Below are 13,838 nucleotides of genomic sequence, written 5' to 3' on the forward strand. Positions count from 1 at the left end.
GCTCGCAGGACTGGCCTAGGGTAATTTTTAGAGGGGTTTTAATCAATATTTTAAATTGGACAATCTTTAATATTTTTTTTAATTAATTTTAAACCTGTATTGTTATTTATGTATTTTAATTGATTGTCAGCCGCCCTGAGTCCTACGAGGAGAAGGGCGGGATATAAATCTAAATAATAAATAAATAAATAAATAAATATTAACACTTCACATGATCTTGATTCTATCCCTCTGTTAATGCAGCCCAGCACTGTGTTGGCCTTTTTGGCAGCTGCAGCACACTGCTGGCTCATATTTAGGTGATTGTCCACTAGGACTCCGAGGTCCCTCTCACAGTTACTACTATTGAGCAAGGTCTTCTAGTCCAACCCCCTGCAAAAGCAGGAGCCCCTCTACCATGCCAGACAAGTGACTGTCCAATCTCTTCTTGAAAGCCTCCAGTGATGGAGCACCCACCACTTCTGGAGGCAAGCCCTTCCACTGGGTTCTCACTGTTAAGAAATTTCTCCTCAGTTCTAGGTTGCTTCTCTCCTAGATTTGAGAACTTCTGTCTAGAACAGCCCCATCTTTGTCAGGTGCAGGCGGATCCCCTCCGCCTTTCAACCCGCCTCAAAACGAGGGATTAGGATGGTTGCTCCAGCCATGGTGAAAGGGCAGAGTCTGCTGGGAAAGGAGCCCCCCCCCGCTCCCCGCATTGCTGAGGCACTTCTTTGGCCCTTCAGGTCTTCCACTTAGGCGAAGGGGCGGATTCAAAGAACTGGATGAGCCGCAACGGGGGCGACACGGGCAAGATGTACCTGAACCACATCCGGGAGGTGGTGCACTTCATCGCCAGCCAGCCGTGGGGGCTGCGGGTGCTGCTCTGGGACGACATGCTGCGGAAGGTTGGCATCGCAGCCATCCAAGGTCAGTGCCATCCGCCGGGACCTTCCTGGGCTGTCGCTGGGGTTAGCCTGCCTGATCTTGCAGTGGTTTTCCTTGGAACTGTTCCTGCACACCTGGATGGTGGTGAGGTCCGTGGCTCTGATTGGTTGAGCTGCCCTTACGTCACGGAGGGTGGCTGGGCAAGCCAAAAAGTTGGGGAGGCTGGGCAGGGCTGGTCATAGAGAAGAGCAGGAGAGGCAGGCCAACATGTGCACCAAGCAGCTCAGGAGAAGCAGGGAGGGCTCAGGAGATGGGGTGGGCAAGAAGAGAGACCCCCACTGCCGAGAGGAGCTGCAAAAGAAGGCCCAGAGAAGTTGACCCCTTGATGTGAAACCGCCCGCCCGCTCCTCGGCTGCAGGGCCTTCCTTCTTCATTCAGGGTTGTGGACTGGCAGGAGCCGCCTGTGCCTCTCACCCCAGAACTGATGTCTTTCAGATTCCGGCATTGCCAAACACGCGTCTCCCGTGCTGTGGTTTTACGCGCCAGACTTTGATACGCAGCAAATAGGTTGGCTTCCCATCTTTTCTTTTCACCTCTTTGCAGTGCGTGCAGGGAGGGAGGTTAAAGCCGCTAAAGAAAACAAGACGTTTTCGTTTCTTGAAAGGACCCCTGGCTTTCTTTGAAGGCCCAGCTGGCACACAGGGAGGAGTCCCCTAACTTTAATCCCTCCCAGCCACCTTCCTGGGCGCTTGGCGTGTCCGAGAAAGGGAGGCTCTGGATGTCGCTTTGCACAGGACCCCACAGACCCCTCAAAAGTGAGGGCTCCTGGGCACCCCTTCAGTTCTGAGCAGCCTGAGCACGGGCGATCCTCTCTCTCTCTCTCTCTCCCTGCTGACTCTAGGAAGGTACATTGAAAAGTACGCCGAGTGCGGCTTTCCAACCATCTGGTTTGCGAGCGCCTTCAAAGGCACCACGGGCCCCGCCCAGGCCTGGACCCCCTTAAACACCCACCTGCAGAACCACCTGCGATGGCTGAAAGTCATGAAAGTCACGGAGAAGATGCCCTCCATCCGTTTCCAGGGCATCGTACTCACCGGCTGGCAAAGGCAAGTGGGGGGGGGGGGGAAGAGTCTGTTTGGCCTCCCCGGGAACCGCAGCCCTCCATCAGCTGCCCCTGGGGGAGAAGAAGGGCCCAGCCTGGCTTCGAGGCTCCTCCACAGGCAGCAGTGCCCTCTGCCAAGGCTTTAGGCGGGTGGGGTTTCCTTTGGGCTTCGCCAGTGGAAGGCTGGCAGAGGCAGAACCGCCCCCCCCCCAGCCTTGTTTAGCTCTCCAGGGGGGACTGGAGTCGCAGGGGGTCCAGATGCTGAGCTCAGGGGTGCCTTGTGCCATTGCCCTCCCAAAAGAAATGCCCAGACATAGCACCCCCTCTTGCCCCTGAGGCCCCCACCCACCCAAAAGAAAAAAAGAGGTCTGAGGTCTCTTCTCTTCCCCCCCCCACTTCCAGTTCTTGCCTTTTGCATTGCCAGCGAGGAGAAGGAGATCTACTGCCTGGATAGGCAAAAATGGGGGGAATCCAGTGGGTCACAAAGGAGCAATCCCTTCCTGTTTCTCTGTGCAGGTACGACCACTACTCTGCTTTGTGTGAGCTGCTACCTGTCGGGATCCCCTCGCTGGCCGTGTGCTTGCAGACCCTGGTGAACGGTGAGGGGGGAGCCTGGGCATTGGTGGGGAGGGAAAGTGGGCAGGAGTCATGGAGCATTTCCAAGTTGCAGAGAACCACCCAGTGGAGGCCATGCAAACTATTGGACTGTGTGTGTGTGTGTGTGTGTGTGTGTGTGTGTGTGTGTGTCCACACTCCTAGGGCAGCCTCTCTCCGATTGGCAGGACGTTGGTGCCCCCAAGTGGTGCATTGAAGAACAGCTGCCTCCTCCACAGATGTCAGACCCTCCTCCTCTCTCGGGTGGTCCTGGCAGGCCTGGCCCCCTCCAGCTGCCCCCCCCCCAAAACCCTGCCAGAAGGGGGGCTGGAGCACCCCCTCCCTCGTGGGGAAAGAGACGCAGTGCTTGCGTCTTAGGAAAAGCTTTTCCTAAATTCTGTTTGATTGGGAGAAACTTTCCTTCTCCTCGTACCTGAGGGATTGTTTAAATTATTTCATTACGAGCGTATAAAGAGTTAAAAACAATTTTTTTTTTGTGGTACATAATTAATTTCCAGGCTCTGCCTCAGGAAGGATAGGCAGGGCCACTTGACGGCTCTGAAGCGATTAAAACAGATCAAATGACCGTCTTGCCTCTTCCCAAGAAGCCAGAATGCCTGGTTTGAGCCAGGCTACCCTGGTAAATGAACTTGGCCAGGCTGGTTTGTAAAATCCGGTTTCTGGCAGATGGGTAGACAGGGATTCCTGGGTGTGAGCAGGGCTGGGTTTTCTACACATTTATTGTGTCAGGGTGCTTAAGGGACGAAGGGGCTCCCTTAGCCAGAGGTTCAGGAAAACTGACCATGTCCTCAGCTACACCCATCACAGCTCTCGGGCTCAAAGAGAAAATTGCCCAGCCTGGTTCCTGCCACTCCCGGCGGTGTTAACTCTCAGTCAAGGTTAGCTCCACACAGGCAGGTTGTGGCTTCCTGCAACGTCTGATCTGGGTCAGGGATTACAGAGGCATAAATTAAAGAGCTGGCAGAACAACTGGCGGAAGAGGGCTGCCTTTGTGGAGCAGGGCAAGGAGGGACGATGTGGAGGGCAGGGACTTGGCTGCAACTGGACCAGTCAGGAGTCAAAAAAAAATCCCAGGCCCATTTGGGGGTGGCGCACCCGAAAGGCACCTGTTGCTGTTGCAAGCCCCCATTCCAGGGCTCTGCCAGGGCCCTCTGATGCCCATGTGCCTGGCGCGGACCCCCCCTGCCTCCCGGAAGTGATCTGGGCAGTTGGCTGAACAAAAGTCCAGGCAAGAGGCAGACCCTCCACCCCCACCCCCCAATTCTTCTTTGAAGAGAGGGGAGGCTTCATTTCCTCCCTGGGGATGGATCTGGGCCTAAATGTCCTGAGGGCAGCACAAGGGCCTCCCCCCACCCTCCAGATGCCCCAATCTGGCGGTCTTCCAAAGCCCCTTAAGTCACAAACCGCAAAGGCCGTTCACAGCGGACCCTCTCCTCTGTGCCCGTGTCTTCCTTGGGGCGGCCTTGCCACCCACCACTACGCCAGGCCATCCCCCCCCCGGCTTCCGTGCTGCTTTGGGCAGCCAGATCAAGGGTAGATTACAGGCAGTCCTCACCTTAGGGCCACAACTGAGCCCCAAATTTCTGTTGTTAAGCGAGACAGATGTTAAGTGACCTTTCTTGTCATTGTTGTTAAGCGAATCACTGTAGTCGCTAAGTGAATCTGGATCCCACATTGGCTTTGCTGGTCAGAAGGTCGCCAAAGGTCACATAACCCTGGGACACTGTGTCCGTCGTAAATACGAGTCATCCGGATTTTGATCACGTGATCCCGGGGATGCTGGGAAGGTCATAAGTCTGAAAAACGGTCATAAGGAACTTTTTTCAGTGCCGCTGTAACTTTGAATTATCACTAAATGAACTGTCGCAAGTCCGAGGATGACCTGTACCATGTTGTGTGCAGACAAGTCCGTGTTTAAGGACAGCACAGGCTGTTTTCTCTGGGTTACCTTGCTGCGGCTCCCCACACCGGTCAGCCACGGCTCCCCCAGGCCAGGCAGGCAGCGGGGCAGAGCCCTTCCCTCACCGCCCCCCTCCCCCTCCTTCTGTCCCCCAGGAGGCTTCACTGAGGCTGCCAAAAAGAAAGTCCTGGCCATGCTTGGCTTCCAGAATCTGCACCTGGAAAAGAGCACCTGGTGCGTATACAAAGGGGGCCGAGGTGGGGGGCTCCGCTCTTCCAGGACGGAGGCTGTTTACGTGGGTCTGCCTTTAAGTCAGCCATTCCTAGCCCAAGGGTACTCCAAAGCTCATCACCCCTGGCCAGGGGAGCCCATGATGGGCTAGCAAGGGCTGGGCTAAGAGCCTGGGAGGGGCGCCTGGGTCTTTCTCCTCTTTCTGAACTGGAGGAATAGGAAGGCAGCCGCTTGCGTCCCAGGGTTGCTGCTGAAAATCTCCTTGTGTCTTCCCAGCGAAGGAACCGGGGCATTTCCGGGCTCCGATATCTACCGCATGGTCGAGCAAGTGGACGGCCAGCTGAAGGACTCGGTCACCAAAGTCTTGGAGGAGGAAAGGTGGGTGCCTGCCGCGGCAGAAGGGCCCCCGGTGCCCCACAGCGTTGGCTTGGCCAGGAGATGGGCCGGGCCCCAGGTTCCCCTTGTCTCCCCCCTGCTTGCCACGTTCCAAGGCTGAAATCCTCCCCCCTCATTCTGGAGGGCAAGGAAGTGGGACGCATCTTCCAGGAGGGGGCCTTGGTTTGGGGCTTCTCAAGGTCAGAGAGAAGTCGGGGGTTCTGCCCCCCCCAGCAGAGATCTTTTATCCAAAGTGCTTAAGAGGAACCTTGCTCCCATTTGGCTGTACCTCCTGCTCTGTTCACAGCTGGTCCCTACTTTTGAACAATTGAACCCCAAATTTCTGTGGCTAAGCCAGATAGTTGTTAAGTGAATTTTGCCCCATTTTAAGACCTTTCTTAAAGGCCTTAAAGTGATTAGGTTGTTAAGCGAATCACTGGAGTTGCTACGTTGGTAACACGATTGCTAAGTGAATTTGGTTTCCCCGTTGACTCTGCTTGTCAGAAGGCCGCAAAAGGGGGCTTTGCAAATGTCACACATCCCAAAGGTTCTTTTCAAAACTGGACTGTCTTGGTTTTTTTCCTTGAAAACCTTTTGCTTCTCATCCAAGAAGCTTCTTCAATTCTTGTAAGGAACCAGTTCAATCCACATCTTAAGAAAGCAGAACTCTTGGAAACAATCTCTTCCAACAGGAACTTTTATTAAGAGAAATTGACAGTAGGCATAATAGACAGGATCTGAGGGATTCCCTCACAAATCAATGTTTTAAAGTGTCCTTAAGCAGCCCCCACCCCCACCCCACAGTTCTTCCAGGCGATTCAAACCGGCAGATTTCTAGGTATTAAATCCAGGAAAGATAACATCAATCCGGCTCCGTTGTACACGATCATGCAACAGCTCCTCACCCCTTATTTTGATGACGGATAAATAAACCAGATCCACGAGGATGCATCTTTTCAACCCCTCCCCCCTTTTCCTAGCTGCCCGGTAAGGAGAAGTTCAGAGGGGCATAGGATAAGAGGCAAATGGTTCCATTGTAATGGTTAGCAGAGGCGAATAACAAAAGGTTACTTTGTAGTGAATAGAGGAAGTGAGAGTAATAAAATTCACCTGCATATCCCCCCTCCCCCTTGGGAGTATGGCAGGACCCAGGAAAAGGTAAGAATTGGTTTTACATCGAGGAGATAGATAAAAAGGAAATATAACTGGATCCTGACAGTTCTTCAGAACTGGCTGAGGAATTTTGGGAGTTCATCCAACTTAATGTGGCCAAGGTTGAGAAACACTGGACTAGTCTGTTTAAACTGGTTTTGTGTGTGTGTGTAAGTTATTATTGTTGCAAGCAGCTAAGGGTATGGGTGGCAGGGACAGGGACAGAGAGCCATAACCTTTTAAGGCTAGGGTTAAGAGCAGTGGTGGGATTCAAATAGATGAACCACCGATTCTCTGCATGGATGCCGCTTCCGGAAGTCTGGGCCTGGGCAACAAAAAAATAGCTACCGGTTCAGCCGAACTGGTGCGAACTGGCTGAATCCCACCATTGGTTAAGAGCCGTGGTGGCGCAGTGGTTAGAATGCAGTATTGCAGGCAAACTCTGTGCACTGCCAGGAGTTCGATCCTGACCTGCTCAAGGTTGAGCCTTCCATCCTTCCGAAGTTGTTAAACTGAGGACCCAGATTGTTGAGGGTAAGATGCTAACATTGTAAAACCGCCCAGTGAGTGGTATAAAGCACTATGAAGCAGTATATAAATCTAAGTGCTATTGCTATAACTGTATGGCTGCTGTCCAGTTCCAGGGACTCAGGCAGAGTCCTCGCCTCTTTCAAGTCTCTCCTTGTCTCACCTGCTAGGATTTCGTCCAGGCTTCACCGAATCTTTTTCTCTCTCTAATAATGCAGTTCCATCAAGGGATGGTTCAGCCCGTATCACCGCAAGCATCAGTTCGGCAACCCACGAAACATGGAAAGCTTCGGCAGCAAAGTGCTCAAGTGAGTGGACAGCTGAGTGGCTGGATCCCAGAGGGGGTAGGATCCCAGCCCAGTTCTTCTCTCTCCCCATATTGGTGTAAAAAGCACAGATCTTTCCCTTTATTGGAATGTCCTTATCGTATTCAGTTCGTTTTCAAGAGAAATTGCATCTTCCAAGAACTGGTCCACAAATGGTTGCAAAGAGAAAGGAAGGCAAATATATTGGAAGATTTTGTTTTTTTTTAAAAAAAAAACAATCTGTCACTGTAGGACAGTGTTTCTCAACCTTGACAATTTTAAGGCATGTGGACTTCAACTCCCAGAATTCCACAGCCAGCATTGCTGGCTGTGGAATTCTGGGAGTTGAAGTCCACATGCCTTAAAATTGTCAAGGTTGAGAAACACTGCTGTAGGAGAATATGTAGAATGCCCAGAGCGATGGCTGGCTGGGGAATTCTGGAAGTCCACAAGTCTTAAAGCTGCCGAGGATGGAGAGCCCAGCTCTTAGAGGTCAAGGGGCCCTTAATGGTGCAGGTGCCCCTCCCTCCCTCCCTCCCTCCCAGCCTCAGACAGGTATCCCGCTCTTTCCCCCCCAGAGTCCATGAAGACTGGGAGAACACCATCCAGACTCTGCGCTCGCACCTGGAGAGCATCTACTTCCCGGACACCGTGGAGGAATGGATGGAGGAGAACGTCAACCCTCACATGGACCGCCTGCGCGAGTTTGTCCGGGACTTCAAGGAAGTCATCCGCCTGAATGCCCGGCCAAAGACCCTCTAGGGAAGGGCCCCCTCCCAGGCACAGAGGGGGCCCCATTCGTGGTTCAGTCCAACTTGGTTTTTCAAACTTGAGAGAACGTGAGGCTTCCAGGACAGGGTTGAGTGCCTCTTCTTGTGCTTGGCCACCAATATCTATTTCCAGCCAGTCTTGATGGATTCCTCCCAGGTTGGCCCCTCCCCCCTCCCCACTGGAGAAGGTGAATCTGTGGACCCATTTGGAGGGGGGAGTAGACATTCTGGTGGTGGGCTTTCTGGATGGAAGAGTTTTTGACCCTGATTTCCACTCCTTTCTATTTCTTCCTTTTCAATGTGGTTTAGTGCTCTCGGGACTGGCACTGTTGGTGACCGGCCTTCACCCCAGTGCTGCTCCTGGGCAGAGAAAGTGCCACAGGGATGTGGGGAATGACTGCCATGTTCTGACGGAGATGGAGGTGGGGGCATTGCTGAACGAAGTTCGATTTTCATCTTTCCAGCACCGTCCTTTGAAAGTCCCACCTTTTGTCTGAAAATTGGTAGATTAACTTTTTCCCCACTGAGACTTGAAAACCATTCTTGTCTTTCATCGATCACAAGGTTCTTCGTTTTGCTGGGAGAAAAAAAAAACTGCAGTTTTTGCTCAGCTGTAGTCAGAGTAGTGCAGTGGTAGCACCTTGGAACAACAAATTGGGGAAAGAGAGGGACTTTGAACCTTCCTTCAGAGTCAGCAGACCAGGCCAAAGACTTGTTCCTTGGTGTTAACCAAGTTCTCCAGAACATGAGATCAAGGAAGCAGCCCTGGGGAGGGGGCAAAACATCCCTGCCATGTCTGGCTGCTGCCCCCACCCCATCGGGCAGCTCCCGGGCTCTCTTGCCCCTTTCAGAATTCGGCTTGCCAAAGGCCCAAAGCTGCCTTGCAGGCCTCTAGCTAAAATCTTCCTGTCGTTGTGGACTGTGAATTTGCTTTCTCAGGGAGTGCGTAAAAGGACTTCCCATTTGCCACCCACCCTAGTGTCTTGGTGAGATCCCCCCCCTTGTCCCTATGGAGGGGGAGGAAAGGGTTGGAGAGAAATGGGAATTGCAAAGGCAATGTCCCCCCCCCACTCTGCCACCCAGTCTTCCTGCCGAAGGGGGGGGGGGGCTCCATGTCTCCTGCTTGCAGCTGCCTGTCCCAGGGTATTTATTGCTGGCTTAGTTGGTTCCTGGGCAGCCCAAGTGATTGGCAGGCGTGTAACCGAGCACCCTGCAAAGTGCCAGGTGGAGGCGGGTGGGCATTTTGAAAAGGCAAGTGAGAAAGCAGCCAGGGAAGCGGCGTCTGGCCACCTTCAAGGGAGGGAATGCAGCAGCTGCCTGGCGGAGGTGAGTGGAGCTAACAGGTAGCCGTGGCAGGTGGGAAATCCCCTCCAGGGAGTCCCTGCGGGTCCCCGAATCCCGCCATGCTTCTCTTTGCTGCTCTGTAGCTCAGGGCAGGGAAGGGGATGGGCATAAAGGAGGTGCTCTGCTAAGCCTGTGGCTGTTCTCGTCATCCCGTCTCGGCTGGGGGGTCAGAGTCTGTGTGCAAGTGGCCCGGAGCTGCTGTTTGGAGCCTTCTGCGCTGCACGTAAGTCCTTGGCTCCTGTAATTGTGGGGCAGACCCAGAGAGGCAAGGCGTGGATCCCCCTGGCTGCTATCCCCAAGGAAGGAGGAGGGGGGGGGGAAATCTGGGCTCCCCGGGTGGTCTCTGCCAAGGAAAGCAGGAAGAGCTGGCTGCCCATTTCCCCCTTCTCAGAAGGGCAGCTATGGTTCCCTTCCCACCAGGAGAGGCACTCGGTTGCCAACGGATCTGTTTTATAAGGCGGACTCGGCGTTAGTTGCTGTCTTGAAGAGTTAATTGTACAGGAGAGTTGCTTCTGTGGTACCAAGGTCAATAAAGTATTTTTTATAAGGATGGGCTCCTCTGTTGGCAAAAGCCAGTGAAGTGGGCAGGAGAGGACTGGCAGGACCTGCGGTGACCACCCAGCTCCTGGTTCAAACGAGGGAGGGTTCTTGAGGAGGGCTTGCGCAGAGCTTCAAAGTGGCCTCTTGGGAAAACTGCGCTATACTAATGTCAAAACACGGCATTAAAAGGATTTTAGGTTTTTAGAAAAAGCTACACAACCATCGAGATCAATCATGGGGGAGCAACTTATTATTCAGAGACTCATCCTGAAAAAGTTGCACAGCTACTACACACATTGACCTATCAGGAACAAAATATGTAAACCAGCCAGGTAAGCTCACAGACTTTGCAAAGCCGTGTTGTGTGAGCTCAGCTCTTGTGGTTATGCAAACTCAGTCAGTTGTGGTTTAATAACGAAACGTGGCTCAGCAAGATTCCTAAACCCCAAGGAATTAGGTGTCCATCTAGAACTCAGCTATTCGAAGTCTGTGCTGAAAGTTCATTTTTCTGTAGCTAATAAGCAAGTTCCTCCAAATCCACCCCACCTCAAGAATGCAGGAATATTGGGGGGGGGCTGGGTTTGGTTTCCATCCTGGCAGGGCCTGGAGGGTTCAAATTAGGTGCTTCTGCGGCTTCTCTACAATGCCGCAAGAGCCGAGGGCCAGAGAGGTTTCCTGCTGAGCAGCTGACTTTCTGATAAGGACCCCATCTGGGTCCAGAAACAATATCCGTTTCAGCCTTGCGTTGCTGCTGCCGTTTGCTGATCGGGGGCAGCCGATTGACACAGAGTTGTGCGTCTGCTCCTGTGGCTGTTTTCGGCTCCTGGGATCAACTTGAATGGAGAAAATGTTCACTAGCAAAAGGAGGCCAGAAGCCCTTTTATGAAGGTGGCCGGCCCTTCCCGAATTTTGAGCTTCCCCGAAGCGACCATAATTTTTATTTTAATGCCTCAACGCTGCGGATTAAGCCTGGGAAAAGACCCAGATGCCGGCGCCGTGTCTGCGATTCCAAAAGTCAGAATTATGTGGTGGTCCCCGTAGCCCCCTCCCCCCGATAAGAGCAAAGGTTGGCCTTAAAAGAAGCAGGAGAGAAGCGCCTGTGAACGGTGATCTGGGAGAAAACACCAAGAAAACAAACCTATGAATCATTGATCAAATCGACCCAGATTCTCACTCAAGGCACAAATGACCGAGCTCAAGTTCTCATATTCTGTGCAGGCCTGGCTCCCTTGAGAAATCTCTATAAAGTTGGGAAGGGTGGGAGGAAAGAAGAGGATGACCAGCAGGAAGGTGGATAGATTCAATTACAACTGCAATTAATTCACTGGGATACCTAAAAGTTCAGGTCGAGGTCGGATCAGCCGGCTCCTGAGAATGTCGGCTTCTGTGGTTGCTAAGACTTAGCATCAGCTTCAGGGCACCTAGTTAATCAGTCAAGCCTGCCTTTCCATTCCAGGTTAAAATACTTAAGGCTGGTATTCACAGAATGACGTGAATTTTAAAAAAAAATCATGTGTTTAAATGTAGGTAAAGGTAAGCTTCTGCCCAAGAAGTTACGTTAAACATACTTGAAAACTGGATAAAAGTTAGGTTTTTGAGTGTGTGCATTTCTATTATAGGTGGTGGGAGTCATTGGCGGTGCAGGGAACTTCAGGGGACCACCATGTGTTACCATGATCCAAAAAAGTTGTTGAGACTCTAGAAAGGGTGCAGAGAAGAGCAACAAAGATGATTAGGGGACTGGAGGCTAAAACATAGGAAGAACACTGGCAGGAATTCGGTCTGTCTAGTCCAGTGATGGCGAAACTTTTAGAGACTGAGTGCCCAAACCACAACCCAAAACCCAATTATTTATCGCAAANGGCCACCTTGATGTTGCTCATGGGGGGGGATGCCTGTGGGGGCTGGGCAGGATTGGGGGAGATCTAGGGGGTCTCAAGTGGGGTAGTGGGCAGGAGGCTTGTCCTGCAGGCTGAGGCAGGGGGTAGGGTGGGGGTGCCATTGCTGCGGGGCAAGGCGAGGCAGGGGCGGCTGCTGCCTGACACCATCGGCCCCCGCACACAGGCCAACAAGTGCATGGGGGCATGCTCTACCACCTCTATGCAAGCTTGCTAGCCGGCTGCTTCGCCTCCTTTGTGCTGCCGCTCCGGATGCCGGCAGTGGCCTAATGGACCTGCGCAAGCTGCTGGCGGCGGCGGCAGGCGTGCCCACAGAGAGGGCTCTAAGTCAGCGGTTCTCAACCTATGGATCGCGACCCCATTTGGGGTCGATCAACCATTTCACGGGGGTCGCCAAGCAAGGCTGTCCGCCATTTCTTTTGTCCGCCATTTTTTCCCCCTTTTCCGGCGGGTGCCTTACCTCCCTTGGGCTGGGCCAGCTGGTGGTCGGCCTGCTCCGTCTCTGCCGCTTGCCAGCTACGCCTCGGCCGGCGCAGGGGGCGGAACCACGCATGCACGGCACTCCCGGGCAGAGAAAGTCCTCGACTTACGACCGGTTGGGTAGTCCTCGATGTACGACCGGTTTAGTCCTCGACTTACGACTGGTTTAGTCCTTGACTTACGACTGGTTGGGGGTCGCGGCATTAAAAAGGTTGAAAACCACTGCTCTAAGTGCTGCCTCTGGCATGCGTGCCATAATTCGCCATCACTGGTCTAGTCTAATGAAAAGAAGGATTAGGGGTGATATGATAGCAGTCTTCCCATATTTGAGGGGCTGTCACAGAGGAAGGGGTCAATCTATTCTCCTTGTTGTTGTTCTTCTGAAAGCAGAACAAGAAGCAACAGATGGAAACTTATCAAAGAGAGAAGTAAGCTAGAAATAAGGAGAAATTACCTGACAGTGAGAACAATCAAGCAGTGGAACAATTTCCCTCAAGAAGTTGTGGGTGCTCCATCACTGGAGGTTTTTAAGAAGAAACTGGACCGTCTAGAATAGAATAAAACAGAACAGAAGCTGGAAGGGACATTGGAGGTCTTCTAGTCCAGCCCCCGCTCAAGCAGGAGAACCGTCCTATGCCATCTCAGACAAGTAACTGTCCAGTCTCTTCTTAAAAACCTCCAATGATGGAGCGCCCACAACTTCTGGAGGCAAGCTGTTCCCCTGGTTAATTGTCCTCACTATTAGGAAGTTTCTCTTAATTCCAGGTTGCTTCTCTCATTTCTTGTCCTGCCCCGATGCTTTGGAGAATAATTTGACCCCCTCTTCTTTGTCATTTGTCTGGAATGATATAGGGTTTCCTGCTTGAGCAGGGGTTGGACTAGAAGACCTCCAAAGTCCCTTCCAATTCTGTTATTCTATAATATCTGGCTGTTCAGGTAGAGGAGCAGCCGAGCAGGTAATTCCCCGCCTTCCAGTCCACCCAGGCGGGAGGAGGCCCTACAGGTGCCCCCCGTCGCCCAGTGAGAAGAGTCTTCCGACTCCTGAGCCGGTTCTTTTCAGCGGAAGAAATGTGCGCTCGGCCCCCAGTAAAGAATCTGGGTCATTCTCGCACGAGCAGAGAAAGGAGACGTGCCTCTTTGGCAGAAAGGCAGCCAGCTTTGTCTCCTGCAGGGAAGAGCTGCCTTCCGCCCGGATGAGGCCGAGTCCCTGTGGCAGATGCTAATCCCTGGAACGGTCCTCTGGCCCTCAGCCTGCAGCCTTCCCTGGGCAAAAGAACCTGGATGAAAAGGCAGCCATTCCTTATGCTTAGGAAGCTCTAGTGCAGGGGTAGGCAACCTTGGCTCTTTTATGACTCGTGGACTTCAACTCCCAGAATTCCCGAGCCAGCATAGCATAGCTGGCTTGGGAATTCTGGGAGTTGAAGTCCACGAGTCATAAAAGAGCCAAGGTTGCCTACCCCTGCTCTAGTGCAAGGAGAAAAGGTCCCTCAAAGCGAACGTCTAGAGCCGTTTTTCTCCACCTCCTGAACTTTAAGAAAGGGGGACTACAATTCCCAGAGTTCCCCAGCCAGCTATGGGAGTTGAAGTCACCCTTCCTAAAGTTGAGGAGGTGGAGAAAGCCTAGGACAGAGGACATGAAATCCCATTTGTGCTCAAAAGAGGTCCGGCTTCCACAGGGACAACAAGGGAAATGGAAGGGGGTTAGTCCTGTTTCTGAGAGCCAGTNGGCCACCT

General features: G+C 52.8%; 1 protein-coding gene across 1 annotated transcript in view; it reads left to right on the forward strand.

Moving 5' to 3' along the window:
• Positions 1-8,123, forward strand: part of LOC107297966 (hexosaminidase D-like) — a 37,815-nt gene extending 29,692 nt beyond the window's left edge. Inside the window, exons 9-14 of the mRNA XM_015827329.1 lie at positions 1,766-1,970; positions 2,483-2,565; positions 4,637-4,715; positions 4,989-5,090; positions 6,986-7,075; positions 7,651-8,123. Of these exons, the coding sequence (XP_015682815.1) occupies positions 1,766-1,970; positions 2,483-2,565; positions 4,637-4,715; positions 4,989-5,090; positions 6,986-7,075; positions 7,651-7,834 (743 nt within the window). The 3' untranslated portion in view covers positions 7,835-8,123. The remainder of the gene's footprint in view (positions 1-1,765; positions 1,971-2,482; positions 2,566-4,636; positions 4,716-4,988; positions 5,091-6,985; positions 7,076-7,650) is intronic.
• The last annotated feature ends 5,715 nt before the right edge of the window (positions 8,124-13,838 follow it).

This window comes from Protobothrops mucrosquamatus, unplaced genomic scaffold, assembly GCF_001527695.2.
Source record: "Protobothrops mucrosquamatus isolate PMUCROS unplaced genomic scaffold, P.Mucros_1.0 scaffold3618, whole genome shotgun sequence".
NCBI lineage: Eukaryota > Metazoa > Chordata > Lepidosauria > Squamata > Viperidae > Protobothrops > Protobothrops mucrosquamatus.